Source organism: Esox lucius, chromosome 6 (genome assembly GCF_011004845.1).
Source record: "Esox lucius isolate fEsoLuc1 chromosome 6, fEsoLuc1.pri, whole genome shotgun sequence".
Taxonomy (NCBI): domain Eukaryota; kingdom Metazoa; phylum Chordata; class Actinopteri; order Esociformes; family Esocidae; genus Esox; species Esox lucius.
The window spans coordinates 8,037,957-8,058,769 of NC_047574.1; the positions used below are offsets into that span (position 1 = coordinate 8,037,957).

General features: G+C 47.0%; 1 protein-coding gene across 1 annotated transcript; it reads right to left on the bottom strand.

Annotated features, from left to right (window-relative positions):
- Nucleotides 1-7,347: 7,347 nt before the first annotated feature.
- LOC114839411 (microfibril-associated glycoprotein 4-like) lies at nt 7,348-9,094 on the bottom strand. Its single transcript, XM_029120253.2, has 5 exons — nt 8,881-9,094; nt 8,429-8,623; nt 8,166-8,262; nt 7,844-8,011; nt 7,348-7,702 (listed from the first exon to the last, which is right to left on the bottom strand). Exons 1-5 carry the CDS (start codon nt 8,884-8,886, stop codon nt 7,446-7,448), a joined length of 723 nt encoding a protein of 240 aa, XP_028976086.2. The 5' UTR covers nt 8,887-9,094; the 3' UTR covers nt 7,348-7,445.
- Between the last annotated feature and the right edge of the window lie 11,719 nt (nt 9,095-20,813).

The following is a 20,813-nucleotide window of genomic DNA, read 5'->3' on the forward strand; positions in this document are numbered from 1 at the left end:
TGAGAAGGGTAGATAGAGAAGGGGATAGAGAGAGAGAATTTGAGAACACATTGTGATTTTCTGGAGAAACTGAGGTCTTATTTTAAATCCGAATGACGGAAGTTCAGAGGTATAGCGCAGTTAACGTTTAAAGTTATATTCCGGTTGAGCCGACGTTACGTTTAACACGGTCTCCGCAGACGGAGGGAAGTTCTTTAAATTGTAGTTGCATGATGGCTCTGAACCTCTGCAGTCCTGACTGAATGGAGCCTTGTGTCAGTATGTTTAACTGGTAATGGTTTACTGTATTAAACACCTGATTGTTCCTTTAACCCACCTAGTGATGGTAAAGGGGAAACTCTATACTTGAAATCAATGTGTTTTTATTAATCAGAAGTACACTAGAGTTTCTTTAGTTAACCAAAGCGATAAATAACTAGTTAGTTTATCACACTATATATATACAGTCTCTCACAAAAGTGAGTAAACCCCTCACATTTTTGTCAATATTTCAGTATATCTTTTCATGTGACAACACTGAAGAAATGACATTTTGCTACAATGTAAAGTAGTGAGTGTACAACTTGTATAACAGTGTAAATTTGCTGTCCCCTCAAAATAACACAACACACAGCCAATAATGTCTAAACCGCTGGCAACAAAAGTGAGTACACCCCTAAGTGAAAATGTGTCAATATGTTGTGTGGCCACCATAATTTTCCAGCACTCCCTTAGCTCTCTTGGGCATGGAGTTCACCAGAGCTTCACAGTTTGCCACTGGAGTCCCTATCCACTCCTCCATGACGACATCACAGAGCTGGTGGATGTTAGAGACCTTGCGCTCCTCCACCTTCCATTTGAGGATGCCCCATAGTTGCTCAGTAGGGTTTAGGTCTGGAGCACATGGCTTGCCAGTCCATCACCTTTATCCTCAGCTTCTTTATCAAGGCAGTGGTCGTCTTGGAGGTGTGTTTGGGGTCGTTATCATGTTGGAATACTGCCCTGCGGCCCAGTCTACGAAGGGAGGGGATCATGCTCTGCTTCAGTATGTCACAGTGCATGTTGGCATTCATGGTTCCCTCAATGAACTGTAGCTCCCCAGTGCCGGCAGCACTCATGCAGCCCCAGACCATGACACTCCCACCACCATGCTTGACTGTAGGCAAGACACACTTGTCTTTGTACTCCTCACCTGGTTGCCGCCACACACGCTTGACACCACCGGAACCAAATAAGTTTATCTTGGTCTCATCAGACCAGAGGACATGTTCCAGTAATCCATGTCCTTAATCTGCTTGTCTTCAGCAAACCGTTTGCAGGCTTTCTTGTGCTTCATCTTCAGAACAGGCTTCCTTCTGGGATGACAGCCATGCAGTCCAATTTGATGCAGTGTGCGTCGTATTGTCTGAGCACTGACAGGCTGACCCCCCACCCATTCAACCTCTGCAGCAATGCTGGCAGCACTCATACGTCTATTTCCCAAAGACAACCTCTGGATATGACGCTGAGCATGTGCACTAAACTTCTTTGTATGAGGGATTTAACTCACCTGCTCCCCATTCACACCTGAGACCTTGTAATACTAACGAGGGAGGGAAAATGGCTAATTGGGCCCAATTTGGACATTTTCACTTAGGGGTGTATTCACTTTTGTTGCCAGCGGTTTAGAAATTAATGGCTGTTTGTTGTGTTATTTTGAAGGGACAGCAAATGTTCACTGTTATACAAGCTGTACACTCACTACTTTACTTTGTAGCAAAGTGTAATTTCTTCAGTGTTGTCACATGAAAAGATACACTCAAATATTTACAAAAATGTGAGGGGTGTACTCACTTTTGTAAAATACTGTATCTGTATATATATATATATATAGTGTGTGTGTGTGTGTGTGTGTATATATATATATATATGTATGTATGTATGTGTGTGTATATATATATATATATATATATCTCTCTATCATTTGATTGTTTATTCTTGGGTGATATATGCTAAACTGGTTAGCTGCTGTAAACCAAGTGGCTGGTTCATTTGGTGCCTGCTGTCAAAGGCCTTTGATCTTGCCGGTCATAATCCTTAATGTTCTTTATTTATTAAGTTTATTATTTTATTAAGTTATTTATTTTTTAAAGGGAATATTGTTGAATAAATGATGGATTTTACTTACTTGCTTTGTGCTTGTTTTTTTTGCTTTGTGCTTGTAATATTTACTAAAGTCTGAGTTATTGATCTAATTGATGCTGCCAGTCCTCTGTTCTTAGGAGCCCTTTGTAAGATGTATATTGTACTACTAGGATGAATAACCAGAAGACATCTTCAGGGAAAGTTTGTTTCAAATATTGTTTTCCACTAAATTGTTTAAAGTAGCTGAGATATTCCCCATTGAAATCTCACCGGTCCGTCTATCAATTTGCACTGACTGGTTGTCTCTTTATACTTGCTTTAGACACTCGCAGTACTATTTCACCCATCCTAAATCCGCTTATTTTCCATGTGGACTAGGTAATAAGATTCTGGTCTGAATCAGTAAGGAAGTAGAGGAGGACACAAGTTGTTTCATCATTTACATTAGAATCTTGTTAACTTAGTCTCGTTGGAGGCAGGATTCTTCTCTGTGCCCCTGAATATAAAGAGCCTGAGTTGCTCTCTACAGTTTATGCTGCTGCGTTTGGCGTAACATTTATATTGCCAAGAGAGTTTTAACAGAGTAGCCCTGTTAGAAATGGGACTCCTGCTGTAGACCTGTGCCAAAATGTCCATTCTAATCTGGGATGCTAGACATCACCAGGGGCTATTTAAAGAAGTACTGTTGAGAGATGTCCTATATTTTTGGCTATCACTGTAACTCTGTCAGTATCTACAAGGGATTTGGCGCAAACATTTCCAGTATAGAGTACAGGCAACGTCTATATTAACACAAAAGACAGAATCTAAATTAATACACAGGGCATAGCCTTAAGGAACACAGGACAGGCTCTATATTGAAGAGAAAATACGCCTTAAAAAACATTTGGGGTATTTCTTTCACCTCCCTACATTGTTTTGAGTAATTGATGGTGTTTCATGCAATTATGTCCCATCGCAGTAATTTTTTTAGTTTGTGCAGGAAAAGTTCACCTGATGCTTTCACTGGTTGATTGAACCTGTTGTCTGATCTAAAACTGCTGCCATCATGTTGGCCTCTATGTTTTGCTGGTTTTCCTCTTCCCATCCTCGAAGGGAGGCTTTTCAAAATGAGGGCGGCACTCTTACATAGATTCGGGAGCTCACCAGGTAGCTTGTCTTTTTGCGATTGTGAAATAGTGTAAGCTTTCGATGATTGAATGTCGCTATGAAATCATAATGAAATAGCTATCATTTCTGGATGTTCTATTACCACAGAAGACAATCTGTATTTACACAGAAGACAGAGTCTACATTAACACAGAAGACAGAGTATATATTAACACAGAAGATCCTTTATTACCCTTTTGGCTTATTTTAACAGCTGTTTTCATGATAATTTATGTTAATTGAACATTCTTGATCGTATGCCATTTCAATAAGTCATTAACATTACGAAACTTCTAATGGTATTCTAGAATGTTGTCAGCATTCTAGAACGTCGCTGGCCCCATTGCTCTTTGCTCAGCACATCCACGCTGTCAGTCAGTCCTGTTTGTGACAAGAGAATAATCCCATTACATAAGAAGAGTGGTGCTGGAGTGGGGCACAGTGCATAGTGCGATGCCACTGACTGGATACGTGATGCTGTATTTGTGTGTCAACTGAGGATCGCACCAAGTCCCAGGCTTGGCAGGGTGAGAGGCGTTACAGCAGGACGCTGCTGGGATAAACCCCAGGAAGAGGAGAGGTAATGACATTCTGAGCTGCTGGGCAGAGGAGCAGGTCACAGGGTAGGGTAGGGTTGGAGTATGGAGAGGCCAAAGGGCGGGCCTGCATGATGGGGTTGGATGGCCCCAAAAAATATGTTAAGGTCTTTCAGAAGTACACTCACATAACCATGGATGTAGCACAAAATTCTGGGCCCTGTACATAGGTGGTCTCTGAGGGCCCCTCCCCACTTTATTCAAGATTCAAACATTTTTTGAGGGCCCCTCTACACATTAGGGCCCTATATACTTAGTACCCCTTTTCCCCCCAGTCCAACGCCCCTGCACATAACACCCTCAATGGGCAGCCAAAGCTGAGGCCTCCACACTTTTACTCTTCTCCACATGAGTGCGCTGCTGCTCCATTTGGTGCCGCCGTCCTTTTTCCCGGACAGCGTAAGCTGAGCCAGCCTAGAAGAGCGAATGTCTGTTACTGACTGTCTGACTGACTACCCGCTGTTAAATAGTGTAGTGTTTAGAGACGCGGGCTATGGAAAAATTGTGACTCCCGTCACAATTACAACACATTATGCCTGAGGATTTGTTCAGGACCTACAAAAACTTCGCTGGCTACGCGATTCTCTTGCCTTTTCACGTGACAGTTTTTTTTGCGTCACCTGTATTGATATACTGTATCAATGTGATTCACGAACTGCTAATTAGCTGTTAAAATGGGCAGTGGCAAAAGGGGATTTGTTCAGGATAGACAAAAACCTTCCTGAGCTTGCCTGGTTTTTATTTTTATTTTGTCACATCAAGACTACTCTGTCTCGTCACGACAACCGCCACTAGAGATGAGGCCAGTAAACCCCTGCTGTCAACACATTGCGTTCTACAGGCGATCCTGCTAATTTGCATCCCACATGGGGCTTCCCAGCCAGCAGGGCTCAAACCTAAACCGTGGTGGTTGAGCTGGTGCAACGAACGAGCTGTAGCGTGTACGGTTATAATGAGTACGACCACGCTTGATGTTGCATTCAAAGATGCCAGTTATATGAAGTGTTGTCATTTGACAAGTAAAACAGGAATCCCGTTTATGGTCGCTGGCATGTTTTAAAACATGAAACAATAAGCAAACATCCCAAATGGGATAACTGAGATGACTGTTAATGTTACATATGGTTTTACCAACAAGCTTGTTTCAACAACAGGATTCAAATCACCATGCATGGTGTCCCATCTGCAGTGTTTAAGCCAATGTCCAGATTAGAATGATATACTGTTGTTTATAATGGAAAAATAACTTAAATGCCAATGCAGAATGTGATGGGAAATACACTCTTTAAGTCAAGCATTATAAAGTTGTAAGGCTAACGTTTTTGACACTTCTTTTGCATCAGTAGGGGTGGTGTCTGAGTTAATCATGCAAGAGTTTAGTATGAAGTAGGAACTGATAAACACCCCAAAATGTTGGAGTATAGCAGACAATTTAAAACGGTAATAAAAAATTTAATTGTAAGATAGATGATAATAATAAAGGATAACTATGCTCGAAAAATATTTAATGGTTAGTGCAAATGTCTGCTATAATACTAGGGCACTTGTTTTTCAAATAATAAAATATAGAGATCATTATAAATTGACATGCTTTATTCAAAACATTAATATGCAACATTTGATCAAATCTTGTTACAAGCAATAACAAAAAGACCTGGTGACAAAAGTTACACTTCAATAACAATAACTTCTAAAGCGATCTGCCAATCTACCAAAATACCACATGTGAAACACAGCAACAATGGTTCTCTCTTCCTTTGTGAGGATCAGTGTCTAGGCACTAAGTCTACACCCTATGCTGAACACTGTTCGCTGCTCACACTCCTGCTCAGTGGTTTGGGCAGTCCTGCATGGCTCAGGTGACAGGTGAAGGCCTGTCCAGATCTCCAGCGTGTGGAAGGCAGGTGTAGGAGGATGGTAAGGACGTACGTGCCGTCAGACTGGCGCCGAGACTCGCCCTTCTGGATCTCTGCACCAGTCAGAGAGCCACTGTCGTCAGACCAAGACAGGGTGGCACCGTCAGGGTGGTCTTGTCTCCGGGGAGAGGGGCCTGCGCTGGAACCATCAGGACCAGAGAAGGAGGTACTGGAGGCCTGGCTGAATGGGCACAAAACAGGAGAGACAGAATGCTTGAGATGGACCAAGATACATTTAGTGCATTTCAGTTAAAAAACATTTACAAATTAAAAGCTAACACTAGAACTTATATCAGAACTTCAGAAATAACAACAACATATCCATGAATGCAGATGTTTAGAGAAACAATCCATAGTTTGAATGTGCTCATTGTGCTGACAATTGGTCTGTATTAGATTGTGTTTTTCCTTATCGCCCTCTAGTGGGTCAGAAGTACTTACAGCACTGTAATGTAATCTACGGCATAGTGTTATGACAACTACACCATAAACTAGATCACACTGATTTGGTGAGGTTCACACAGTAAAAAAAGATATTCATATTATTATAACCATTATATATTACTATTAAAATACCATTGTGCATATCCAAAATTATTTATTTTTTTTACTTTTGTTTGATATTCTGCTGCTAAGTAGGCAAGACATCTGACCAGCAAGTAAATTTATATTAGGATATATAACATATTTTTTGGCTTTTCTTCTCATTACTTACTTTAATTAGGGAGCCTTTAATGAAGCAGCAGAAGTTCCAATGGGAACACTCCTGGTTTATATGGAGCTGTGGTCCAATGGGAACACTCCTGGTTTATATGGAGCTGTGGTCCGATGGGAACACTCCTGGTTCCTTGAACATATGTGGCTCACATGACGGAAACTTGGGTTCAATAACCGTCTCTACACCCCTATATCTTTTACTCACCTGTCTCTCTTTGGTTCTGACTGACATTAAAATGTAATACATGAGGAAAGGGAATGATTTTCAAAAAAAAGTTGAACTATAATTTAGCTTTTGCATTGGCCCTCACCCAAAAGGGTATTTTTCTGTTCAAATGTTAATATATTTTAATTTTTTTCACCTGGATATTGTGGATTACTGTGTGTAAATAAAGCCAGAAAAACATCTGATTTTATGTGTTATCATTTAAAGTAACAAAAGGTGAAAATCTGGAAAGCAGGTGGTGATTTTCTATACCCACTTTATACAGGGAAAAGTGATGACCCAAGAATCAAACCTTGAGGAACACCAATAAATACCATTAGTGGTGTGGATGGCATCTTGAGAAATTGTTTTAGAAACCAGGGTGGGCAGTCCTCTGAGACCTTCATAAAATTACATACTTAACAAAATTATGTTATTTCACCTTCTGCTTAAAGTAAATAGCACTATTTTTTCAGTCCAAACATTGCATGATAAACTGAGAGAGCATTCATCACTGAAGGCAGACATCTTTATTCAAAGTGTTGTTTATCATAAAAAGAGCAGGTTGGTTGGGTGGAGGGACAGCCAGACAGACAGAAAGAGAGACAGAACAGCCACAAATACAAACCCCACTTAAAAAGAGAGCGAAAAAGCGGTCCTACTTTATGGTTTGCCTGTTGTGGACGTTTGTATAATCATGTTGTAAAATCAGATGTTACAACTCTGTTTGAAATAGAGATTGTTTGCAGTTAAGCTGATTCACTTCTGTTCAGTGACTGGTCTGATTTTCATTGTAATGGTTTTCAGAGAATATGTAAAGCCTTTCCATGTGTGCCAGTTGATCCCAATACCAAAGGTGGATTCACCCCATGCATATATCCCATTGGGGTTAGTGTAATGGCAGTCTTTGTACCAAAATGCTCCCCAGTAGATTTGGGCACAGTTGCCGCTGTTAACATCCTGGTCTTTATCCAACGTTGTAAATTTCTGACCATTTTGATGAGTTAGAGAATCTCCTGAGAAGAAAGTAAAAGCACCATGTTAATGGGAACGTGTTGACCCTTGTAGACAACACTTGGATTATTTCCGTGAACTCCATGTAACCTAATAGTAACGTGTTGAGCAAATATTCTTGCACAATAACAGCTGTCACCCACCTGCTCCTCCATCTTTGAAATCTCCTAATGTTAGTTTGTACCCTTCAGCCTCTGGTCCAACAGAGAATGAGGAGTACTGGGCAAAGACCTTCTTCCCCTCAAAGTCCTCCATGTCCACTCTCAACTCATACTTCCTAGTCTTTGTCAAGAGATGCATCGTCTCCAGTCCTGGATAACATTACCAACATAGAAAAACTCTGTATTGTCTGAATATAATGAGACACTGCCTTCAATGAACCCGGACCAATGGGTTAAAGTAATTTGAGATACAAGGTTCTAAGAAGAGAACATTCTGTAGGTTAATATTTAAACCGGTTCTTACCCAGCCAGTACTCTCCAGCTGCACTTCCAAAACCCCTCTTGTACTCATCCCACTTCCTGTAGAAGTTTACTGACCCATCCTGTCTTTTCTGAATCACCTGGTTTAGAAACATTGAACCTCTATTTATTGACTGGTTCAGAGGGTAAATTGTGTTATCAAATAATAGTAACAGAAAGCATCTACAGCATTGTATCTAGTACTGAAATCCAGAGTAAACGCTTGTGTTCTTAAGGACTGGTACAAAACAGATGTTGGATACTGACCGTCCACTTTCCCAGATATGCGCCACCCTCTGTGGACATGTCACAGAACACCTGGACAGGTGAGGTGGGTCCAGCAGGGTAGATGGTGTAGACCCCGTTCTGTCCAAAACCTGACTTGTAGATGTCATTGCAGTCCACTGGATTCAGGGAGGACTGTACCACCATGGGGACCAGTAGAACCACCAGCAACCTGAACTGCACCACAGGGTAGATGGATCTGTTAGCAGTTGATATGTAAATCCAGTATAGTCTCTGTTCATTAGTTAAAATGTCACTTATTCACATTAGTTACAGAGTTTCATTTTGACATTATGGACTTTTTTTGTGTTGTTCTGTGCTAAAAACACCTAATTAAATCCATTTAGATTTTATATTGTAACACAATGAAGTGTGGAAATGTCCAAGCAGTGTAAATACTTTGCATTCTCATAATGACTTGGTTTAATACATACCATCATTGATTAAATAGATGTCTGTTTGCCTTCCAAGGAAACTTCTGATAACTTGTACTCTGAATACTGTAAGGAAAGGAAAACATAAAAACATTCACCAGCTGCTGATGAATTTGTTAGATTCTTTCCAAGTTTGATTCATGAACAAAATAAATGCAACCAGAAGTCAGGGGAGAGCCATCTTAATTCAGCATGAGTCTATGATGTTGACCATTTCTCATTTCTATCTCTTCCATAATTACAGAGGCAACACAGTCTTTTATGGCAGGATACATAGGAGGTGGCCAGTGGTCATAACCAACCATTACACAGTCCAATATCCTCCAATAAGAAAGGTTTATCCTACAACAGACCCTTGTATGGTATGTTCCAACCTATGGTCAATGGACCTATCCACATAGCCTATGTCAGTCACATGGGCAACTCCTAGCAAGAGGTATGGACAGAATGTATGAACAGGATGTGTGGGGCCCATCAGTAACAAGCATCATGTCCTATCCATGGTCCTTCTTTCAGAGTTAGTCAGCACATCTGTATTGTGTTAAGTTTCTCATGCCCATTTCCTATCAGATTAATACTAATAATCAACAGTCAATATCATATTCATAACTCTCATTATATAATCCAATTTATTTTGACTGAACTGATTGGTAAATGTGTTCTACTCTGAATAGATGTCGTCTTGCAGACAGTTTCAACATTACATGTTGCATTATTCTTGCATGGGATCGTCTGTGCAGCATGGCTGGGGAGATGATTCATTCCAAACTCCCAGGGTAGCTGCGCCTCAAAACCGTCTAGAGTTAACGTCAAACATCGGGTAGGCTATGTGGAGTAAGCAAGAAGCACGGTAGCCTCACAGTATCACGTTAGTTGAGCTGATAGACAAACTAGATTCTCTCAATTGTAGAACTAGAATTGTAGTATTAAATCATTTTTTAAACAGTTTTAGTCATTAGAAGGTGCATTTCTGGGATATTGTGCAAAATTGGAAAGGAGGGACATACATAACCTTCAGAAGACATATATCTCAACATAAATCATCCAATTTCGTCGGGAAGAAAAACTACAAGAAAATGGATTCCCCTAATGATGAGTCTAAGACTGTCAGCTACAGCTCCTTAACTCCAAGCTACAATCCACGGCAGTGAGGAGCGCATAAAACTGAATAAACTTTACATAAAAGTGCAAATTAATCTCCAGTCAGCCACTACTGGAAACAGCAGTTAATGTAACCAGTATAATCTGATGCCACTGTTTTAACACAGATATTTTGCTTCAAACTGGGTGAAGGTTGATCACATGGAACCAGGAAAAAGGAGGATCTTACAGTGCAATAAATAGATCCTCTGCGCTGTGAGATAAAAGATAAAGAACTTTGTGAAAACGTTTGTAAAGCATGTGGGGAAATTCAAGTGGATGGGTCAGTGTGTCCAGATGTTTGACCTCGTACTATATGTGTGTCCAGACGTTTGACCTCGTACTATATGTGTGTCCAGATGTTTGACCTCCTACTATATGTGTGTCCAGACGTTTGACCTCGTATGTGTGTCAAAGCATGTGTCTGTGCGCCGATGTGAGATTTGAAGACACGCTTCAGTTCCTCTCCTTCCGTATCATTGCTAAGATCTTGTCTCAGTTTCTCTGTCCTGGGGAGATCCCCCCGCACTTCTGGCACTGAAAATAGGCCAGCATTCTCAGACACCTGGACGAGAACACAATCACTATTAGACATCTTTCAGAACAAGAAAAATACTGAGAACGACCGTAAACTATTCACCAGGGACGGAGGAGTAGGAGTGGAGGGGTAGAGGTGGTGTTAGGGGTGGAGGGGTAGGAGTGGAGGGGTAGGGGTATGGGTGGAGGGGTAGGGGTATGGGTGGAGGTGGTGTTATGGGTGGAGTGGTAGGGCTGGAGGGGTAGGGGTATGGTTGGAGGTGGTGTTATGGGTGGAGTGGTAGGGCTGGAGGGGTAGGGGTATGGTTGGAGGTGGTGTTATGGGTGGAGTGGTAGGGGTATGGGTATGGGTGGTGTTAGGGGTGGAGGGGTAGGGGTATGGGTATGGGTGGAGGGGTGTGGGTGGAGGGGTAGGGGTGGAGGGGTAGAGGTGGTGTAATGGGTGGAGTGGTAGGGGTGGAGGGGTAGGGGTATGGGTGGAGGTGTTGTTATGGGTGGAGTGGTAGGGCTGGAGGGGTAGGGGTATGGGTGGAGTGGTAGGGTTGGAGGGGTAGGGGTATGGGTGGAGGTGGTGTTATGGGTGGAGTGGTAGGGCTGGAGGGGTAGGGGTATGGGTGGAGGTGGTGTTATGGGTGGAGTGGTAGGGTTGGAGGGGTAGGGGTATGGGTGGAGGTGGTGTTAGGGGTGGAGTGGTAGGGCTGGAGGGGTAGGGGTATGGGTGGAGGTGGTGTTATGGGTGGAGTGGTAGGGTTGGAGGGGTAGGGGTATGGGTGGAGGTGGTGTTATGGGTGGAGTGGTAGGGCTGGAGGGGTAGGGGTATGGGTGGAGTGGTAGGGTTGGAGGGGTAGGGGTATGGGTGGAGGTGGTGTTATGGGTGGAGTGGTAGGGCTGGAGGGGTAGGGGTATGGGTGGAGGTGGTGTTATGGGTGGAGTGGTAGGGTTGGAGGGGTAGGGGTATGGGTGGAGGTGGTGTTAGGGGTGGAGTGGTAGGGCTGGAGGGGTAGGGGTATGGGTGGAGGTGGTGTTATGGGTGGAGTGGTAGGGTTGGAGGGGTAGGGGTATGGGTGGAGGTGGTGTTATGGGTGGAGTGGTAGGGCTGGAGGGGTAGGGGTATGGGTGGAGGTGGTGTTATGGGTGGAGTGGTAGGGTTGGAGGGGTAGGGGTATGGGTGGAGGTGGTGTTATGGGTGGAGTGGTAGGGCTGGAGGGGTAGGGGTATGGGTGGAGGTGGTGTTATGGGTGGAGTGGTAGGGTTGGAGGGGTAGGGGTATGGGTAGAGGGGTAAAGGGAGCACGGCGGTTCTTCCTCTGGGCAAACTTTTCAATGACTTTGGGAATGAGGTCATGTAGCTGCTGAATCAACTGGCTTATGATGGACAACATGGCCAATGCGTTGAGTCGCGGCTGTCCCATGGTATTGTGAGTGTAGGTTTTTACCGTTTTCAAGGTGGAAAAGTTCCTCTCTGACTCGGATTTCGTCATAGGTGTTGTTACGATAATTTTCAGCAGAGTGACGGTCTCAGCAAAAGCCTGTTATCATGGATGGATCTTAACAGAGACTGGGCCGTCTTACATGTGTGAAGCTCTGTGTGGCGGTACAGAGTGGTCAGCTCAGACTTAAACTTTTCCTAGTTTCCTAGAGGCCATAGTTTCACCGCACAGTCAAGCTCAGATGTAGGGAATGACAGGACAAATTGTGGGAAGAGCGAGCTGTCAACCAGCTTGGCAGCAATCAGGTGGTCACTGTGAAAACCTCTGCTCCACCTGGGAGATGACTGTGTCGCATGACTCCTTCATCACTGGCGCTGTGTAGGTTACTCGTCGGCCTGGCTCGTCTGTTCCATCATGAACGGTTGCAGCCCATTCACCATTTTGCTTTTGCATATTCTGGAAATTCTCCTTGAAACGGGTGAGTGCACTGCTAATCACAGATGCATCGATGCTCCGTTTAAGCAGAGTGTGGTATAAAACATAAACTTCTGGCATAAGGAAGAAAAAAAAATCCAGCAGCCGCAGAAAGGCTTGGTCCCAGAGTTTTTTGACAGGCCGTATGCCTCACTTATGGTGGCCTCATCCCATCCTGGTTGTGTGCCTATGTCCTCCATACACAGGAGCAGTGCAGCGCGGTGGCCTTGGAATGCGTCTCTGTGTTGCCTCAGCAAGTGCCGCAACATGTTTTTGAGCGCCAGAGAAAAAGGTGGCAAAAGCAGTTAAATCTGCAAAAAACTGCTTCAGGATGCTCATCCTTGCTGAACAAAGTTGCTGCAAGGTCAGGTTCACCTGGTGAGCATAGCAGTGAACAACCTGGGCATGTGGGTATGTCTCTTTCATTAGCGTCTGTACCCCTCAGAAGTTTCCACTCATTACAGCCGCACTATCATACACTCACCTAAAGGATTATTAGGAACAATTGTTACATTTCTCATTAATGCAATTATCTAATCAACCAATCACATGGCAGTTGCTTCAATGCATTTAAGGGTGTGGTCCTGGTCAAGACAATCTCCTGAACTCCAAACTGAATGTCAGAATGGGAAAGAAAGGTGATTTAAGCAATTTTGAGCGTGGCATGGTTGTTGGTGCCAGATGGGCCGGTCTGAGTATTTCACAATCTGCTCAGTTACTGGGATTTTCACGCACAACCATTTCTAGGGTTTACAAAGAATGGTGTGAAAAGGGAAAAACATCCAGTATGCGGCAGTCCTGTGGGCGAAAATGCCTTGTTGATGCTAGAGGTCAGAGGAGAATGGGCCGACTGATTCAAGCTGATAGAAGAACAACTTTGACTGAAATAACCACTCGTTACAACCGAGGTATGCAGCAAAGCATTTGTGAAGCCACAACACGCACAACCTTGAGGCGGATGGGCTACAACAGCAGAAGACCCCACTGGGTACCACTCATCTCCACTACAAATAGGAAAAAGAGGCTACAATTTGCACGAACTCACCAAAATTGGACAGTTGAAGACTGGAAGAATGTTGCCTGGTCTGATGAGTCTCGATTTCTGTTGAGACATTCAGATGGTAGAGTCAGAATTTGGTGTAAACAGAATGAGAACATGGATCCATCATGCTTTGTTACCACTGTGCAGGCTGGTGGTGGTGGTCTAATGGTGTGGGGGATGTTTTCTTGGTACACTTTAGGCCCCTTAGTGCCAATTGGGCATCGTTTAAATGCCACGGCCTACCTGAGCATTGTTTCTGACCATGTCCATCCCTTTATGACCACCATGTACCCATCCTCTGATGGTTACTTCCAGCAGGATAATGCACCATGTCACAAAGCTCGAATAATTTCAAATTGGTTTCTTGAACATGACAATGAGTTCACTGTACTGAAATGGCCCCCACAGTCACCAGATCTCAACCCAATAGAGCATCTTTGGGATGTGGTGGAACGGGAGCTTCGTGCCCTGGATGTGCATCCCACAAATCTCCATCAACTGCAAGATGCTATCCTATCAATATGGGCCAACATTTCTAAAGAATGCTTTCAGCACCTTGTTGAATCAATGCCACATAGAATTAAGGCAGTTCTGAAGGCGAAAGGGGGTCAAACACAGTATTAGTATGGTGTTCCTAATAATTCTTTAGGTGAGTGTATTTGTCACGGCTGGGTGTAGTGGAGTGTGTCAAGAACTTGGAGCCAAACGCAGGGAGGCGATAAACAAAACTGTATTCTCAAAAATATAATAATACAACAAAGGCATGCTATACACGGCGATAAAACGCTCAAACGAACGTGCCTCTCTCCACAATATAAAGACATAGAACAATACCACACAAAGACACCCAGAAACACAGGAACTAATATAGGCAACCTAATGAGGGAATGGACACCAGGTGTGTGCAATAACAAGACAGGACAGTGCCGTGGGAGGAGGAGCGGCGTGGCTAGAGGACCGGCGACGACGCGCGCCGAATACCACGTCGGGGGGGATGGCGCGCGTCCTCCACGCGCGTCCTCGTTACAGTACCCCCCCCTCGACGCGCGGCTCCCGCAGCGCGCCCCCGCCGGCCCCGAGGCCGACCCGGAGGACGCCGCGCAGGACGATCAGGGCGCCGACGATGGAAGTCAGTGAGGAGCTCAGGATCAAGAATGTCCACCGCCGGCACCCAGCAACGCTCCTCCGGGCCGTACCCCTCCCACTCCACCAGGTACTGCAGGCCCCTCCCCCGGCGCCTCGAGTCGATGATGGAACGGACAGAGTACGCCGGGCCCCCCTCGATGTCCAGAGGGGGCGGAGGGACCTCCCGCACCTCAGACTGCTGGAGGGGACCAGCCACCACCGGCCTGAGGAGAGACACATGGAACGAGGCATTAATCCTGTAATCAGGGGGAAGTTGTAATTTATAAGTTACCTCGTTCACTCTCCCCAGGACTTTGAACGGCCCTACAAACCGCGGGCCCAGCTTCCGGCAGGGCAGGCGGAGAGGGAGGTTCCGGGTCGAGAGCCAGACCCGGTCGCCCACAGCGTAGACCGGGGTGTCGTTACGCCGGCGGTCAGCAGCGGACTTCTGGCGAACCCCGGCGCGCCGGATGTGTCAATGTGCCACGGACCAGGTGTCCTCGGCGCGCCGGAACCAGTCATCCACCGCCGGAACCCCAGACTCGGGCTGGCTCTGCCAGGGTACCAAGACCGGCTGGTACCCCAGGACACACTGAAAGGGAGTCAAGGACGTGGAGGAGTGGCGGAGTGAATTCTGAGCATACTCTGCCCAGGGCAGGAACTCCGCCCACTCCCCCGGCCGGTCCTGGCAATAGGACCGCAGGAACCTCCCCAGGTCTTGGTTCACACGCTCCACCTGCCCATTAGCTTCGGGGTGGAACCCGGAGGTGAGGCTGACCGAGACCCCCAACCGGCCCATAAAGGCCTTCCAGACCCGGGACGTGAACTGAGGGCCCCGGTCAGAAACAATGTCCTCCGGCACCCCGTAGTGCCGGAAGACATGGGTGAATAGAGCCTCTGCGGTCTGCAGAGCCGTAGGGAGACCAGGGAGGGGAAGATCGGTCAGAAAATCAATGGACAAGTGAGACCATGGTCGTTGTGGAACGGGCAAAGGATGTAACTTACCCGCCGGAAGGTGTCTAGGTGCCTTACACTGAGCGCACACCGAACAGGAGGACACGTACGCCCTCACATCCTTAGCCAGACCGGGCCACCAGTACTTATCGGTAAGGCAGCGCACAGTACGGTCTATGCCTGGGTGACCCGTGGAAGGGGACGTGTGGGCCCAGTAAATGAGACGGTCACGGACGTCCAGCGGGACGTACTGACGACCCGCAGGACACCCAGGAGGCCCAGGATCGCCACGCAACGCTCGCTGAATGTCCGCGTCCACGTCCCACACAACCGGCGCCACAATGCACGAGGCGGGCAGAATCGGTGTATCATGTACCCGCCTTTCACCCGCGTCGCACAACCGAGACAGCGCGTCTGCCTTGGCGTTTTTTGTACCCGGAACGTATGAAAGAGTGAAATCGAACCGGGCAAAAAACAACGCCCACCTGGCCTGGCGAGGGTTCAGTCTCCTCGCCGCCCGGATGTACTCCAGGTTACGGTGGTCGGTCCAGACTACAAACGGGTGTCTCGCTCCCTCGAGCCAATGTCTCCAAACAGTCAAGGCGTTAAACACAGCCAACAGCTCCCTGTCACCGACGCCATAGTTGCGCTCTGCCTCACTGAGCTTTCGCGAGTAAAAAGCACAGGGGCGACGCTTAGGAGGGGTACCTGATAGTTGGGACAACACAGCACCTATCCCAACCTCAGAGGCATCCACCTCCACTATGAACGGCAGTGACGGATCGGGGTGAGCCAGAACCGGGGCAGAGGTGAACATTCTCTTAAGGGTGCGAAATGCGACGTCTGCCTCGGTCGTCCAGGTGATCCGGCTCGGCCCACCCTTCAACAAGGAAGTAATAGGAGCTGCCACCTTGCCGAAGCCCCGTATAAACCTACGGTAGAAATTGGCAAACCCAATAAATCGCTGCACCGCCTTAACCGTGGTGGGAACGGGCCAATTACGCACGGCTGACACGCGATCGACCTCCATTTCCACCCCACCGGCGGAAATCCGAAACCCGAGGAAGGAGACGGCTCGCTGGAAGAACGCGCACTTCTCTGCTTTAGTGTACAGGCCATGCTCCAACAGCCGCTTCAGCACCCTGCGAACGAGAGACACATGCTCAGCACGCGTAGTGGAATACACGAGGATGTCGTCAATGTAAACCACAACTCCGCGCCCCAGCATGTCCCTAAACACGTCGTTCACAAAGGACTGAAACACTGCCGGGGCATTCATCAACCCATACGGCATCACCAGGTATTCGTAGTGACCCGTGGTGGTGCTGAAGGCGGTTTTCCACTCGTCTCCCTCTCGGATTCTCACCAAATTGTACGCACTCCGGAGGTCCAGTTTCGTGAAGAAGCGCGCCCCATGCATTGACTCAATATATTGGGAAATCAGGGGGATAGGATATGAGTACCGGATCGTCAGTTTGTTTAACGCCCTGTAGTCAATGCACGGACGCAAACCCCCATCCTTCTTCCTCACAAAAAAGAAACTCGAGGAGGCGGGCGAGGTGGAACGGCGGATCTGCCCCTGCCGCAGGGATTCGGCCACATAGGTCTCCATCGCTGCGGTTTCTGCCTGCGACAGGGGATACACATGACAATAAGGCGGCACAGCATCTCCCTTTAGGTCTATAGCACAATCCCCGGACCGATGTGGTGGCAAACGACTAGCCATGGTCTTCGAAAAGACCAGCGCTAAATCGGCATATTCCGGGGGAATGTGCACGGCGGAGACACTGTCTGGACTTTCCACCGAGGTCGCACCAACGGAAACACCTAGACACCTCTCCTGACACCCCTGAGACCACCCTGTCAACACTCTCTGCGACCAGGAAATAGTTGGGTTGTGTCCCGACAACCATGGAAGACCCAGCACCACAGGGAAAGCAGGAGAGTGAATAACATGAAACTCAATCTGTTCGGTATGGGCGTGCTGTACGGTCATCGTGATAGGGACTGTGACGTGCTCAACGAGACCAGTGCCTAGTGGTTTGCTGTCTAAGCCCGTAATGGACCTAGGTTGAGACAATGGCACCAGCGGAATGCGCAGTTTCCGTGCGTAACCGCTGTCCATAAAATTCCCAGCTGCGCCTGAGTCTACGAGCGCCTTACACTGAGAGTTAGTAGGGAAATCAGGGAAGGCCACCAAAAGTGTCATGTGCTTCGCAGAGAGCCCTGACAGTGTGTGTGGTCTACTCACCTGACTCGGTGTAGTGGTGTCAGGCTTCCTCCGCTCGACCCTCTCTCGCTGGAAACAGTGGGAGGCAGAGTGTCCCTTCCTCCCACAAAAGGAACACTCCCTAGACCGCACCGTCTCCCTTCGTGCGGCGCCTCCCACTTCCATGGGTTCAGGTCCGGCGACGGGGTGTACCGGAGGGGGCTGATCATTCCCGGTGCGTCCGCGGGTGGCTAGCAGATTGTCCAGCCGGATCGCCATGTCGACGAGCTGGTCGAAGGTCAACATGGCGTCCCGGCAAGCCAGCTCCCTACGGACGTCGGACTGTAAGTGGCACCGGAAATGATCAATAAGTGCCCTGTCGTTCCAGCCCGACCCCGCCGCCAGGGTCCTGAACTCCAGGGCGAAGGCCTGTACGCTCCTTGTCCCCTGCCTGAGGTGCACGAGACGCTCGCCGACCTCCCTGCCGTCGGGCGGGTGATCGAACACGGCCCGGAAGAGGCCGACGAACGCCCCGTAATGGGCCAACTCCGGCCCGTTAGTGGACCAAACGGAGTTGGCCCAGTCTAACGCCTTGCCCCTCAGGCAGGAGACAAGGGCCGAGACCTTCTCCCTATCCCCCGGGTGAGGGCTGAGGGAGGCGAAATATAGCTCCAACTGGAGCAAAAACCCAGAGCACGGGGCTGCGTCTCCGCTGAATCCCTGAGGAAGGCTCAGCTGAATGGTCCTTCTCTGCGACGGTGGAGACGATGGCAGGGGCACTTCGGCCGGGTTGAGTGTTGGTGGTGGTTGCTGCTCAGGTGGCAGCCTCGCCTCCAACCGCCGCATAGCCTGGACCATCTCGGTCATGGCCTCCCCCAGGGACGCAATCATGCTGCCATGGTGGTGGAGCAGGTCACTCCCCGCTGACTCCATGGTGGTGTGGTATTCTGTCACGGCTGGGTGTAGTGGAGTGTGTCAAGAACTTGGAGCCAAACGCAGGGAGGCGATAAACAAAACTGTATTCTCAAAAATATAATAATACAACAAAGGCACGCTATACACGGCGATAAAACGCTCAAACGAACGTGCCTCTCTCCACAATATAAAGACATAGAACAATACCACACAAAGACACCCAGAAACACAGGAACTAATATAGGCAACCTAATGAGGGAATGGACACCAGGTGTGTGCAATAACAAGACAGGACAGTGCCGTGGGAGGAGGAGCGGCGTGGCTAGAGGACCGGCGACGACGCGCGCCGAATACCACGTCGGGGGGGATGGCGCGCGTCCTCCACGCGCGTCCTCGTTACAGTATTTCAAGTGTTTATTTCTTTCAATGTTGATGATAATAACTGACAACTAATGTAAAACCCAAATTCAGTATCTCAGAAAATTAGAATATTGTGAAAAGGTTCAATATTGAAGACACCTAGTGCCACACTCTAATCAGCTAATTAACCCAAAACACCTGCAAAGGCCTTAAATGGTCTTCTCAGTCTAGTTCTGTAGGCAACACAATCATGGGGAAGACTGCTGACTTGACAGCTGTCCAAAAGACGACCATTGACACCTTGCACAAGGAGGACAAGACACAAAAGGTCATAGTTAAAGAGGCTGGCTGTTCACAGAGCTCTGTGTCCAAGCACATTAATAGAGAGGCAAAGGGAAGGAAAAGATGTGGTGGAAAAAAGTGTACAAGCAATAGGGATAACCACACCCTGGAGAGGATTGTGAAACAAAACCCATTCAAAGATGTGGGGGAGATTCACAAAGAGTGGATTGCAGCTGGAGTCAGTGCTTCAAGAACCACCACGCACGGACGTATGCAAGACATGGATTTCAGCTGTTGAATTCCTTGTGTCAAGCCACTCTTGAACAAGACACAGCGTCAGAAGTGTCTCGCCTGGGCTAAAGACCAAAAGGACTGGACTGCTGCTGAGTTATGTTCTCTGATGAAAGTAAATTTAGCATTTCCTTTGGAAATCAAGGTCCCAGAGTCTGGAGGAAGAGCAGAGAGGCACAGAATCCACGTTGCTTGAAGTCTAGTGTAAAGTTTCCACAGTCAGTGATGGTTTGGGGTGCCATGTCATCTGCTGGTGTTGGTCCACTGTGTTTTCTGAGGTCCAAGGTCAATGTAGCAGTCTACCAGGAAGTTTTAGAGCACTTCATGCTTCCTGCTGCTGACCAACTTTATGGAGATGCAGATTTCATTTTCCAACAGGACTTGGCACCTGCACACAGTGCCAAAGCTACCAGTACCTGGTTTAAGGACCATGGTATCCCTGTTTTCTTAATTGGCCAGCAAACTCACCTGACCTTAACCCTATAGAAAATCTATGGGATACTGTGAAGAGGAAGATGCGATACGCCAGACCCAACAATGCAGAAGAGCTGAAGGCCACTATCAGAGCAACCTGGGCTCTCATTACACCTGAGCAGTGCCACAGACTGATCGACTCCATGCCACGCCGCATTGCTGCAGTAATTCAGGCAAAAGAAGCCCCAGCTAAGTATTGAGTGCTGTACATGCTCATACTTTTCATGTTCATACTTTTCAGTTGGCCAACATTTCAAAAAATATATTGTTTTGTATTGGTCTTAAGTAATGTTCTAATTTTCCTTAGATACTGAATTTGGGATTTTCATTAGTTGTCGGTTATAATCATCACAATTAAAATAAATAAACATTTGAAATATATCAGTCTGTGTGTAAAGAATGACTATAATATACAAGTTTCACTTTTTGAATGGAATTACTGAAATAAATCAACTTTTTGATGATATTCAAATTTTATGACAAGCACCTGTATTGTGCTGGCTGAGTAGGGTCAGTTCTCCTTCTCCACTAAGTTCTCCTTCTCCACTATAAATCCTTGTTGATATGAGGAATGCATTTTATGAATTGTCCCAGTCTCTTCCCGTTTTGAACTTAGGAGGGCATGAGATCCTGGCCCAAATCTGTGGAGTACCTGGCTTGGTGGACCCATTGCTGTCCCTGTCCAGAGTCCTCCTGGTTGT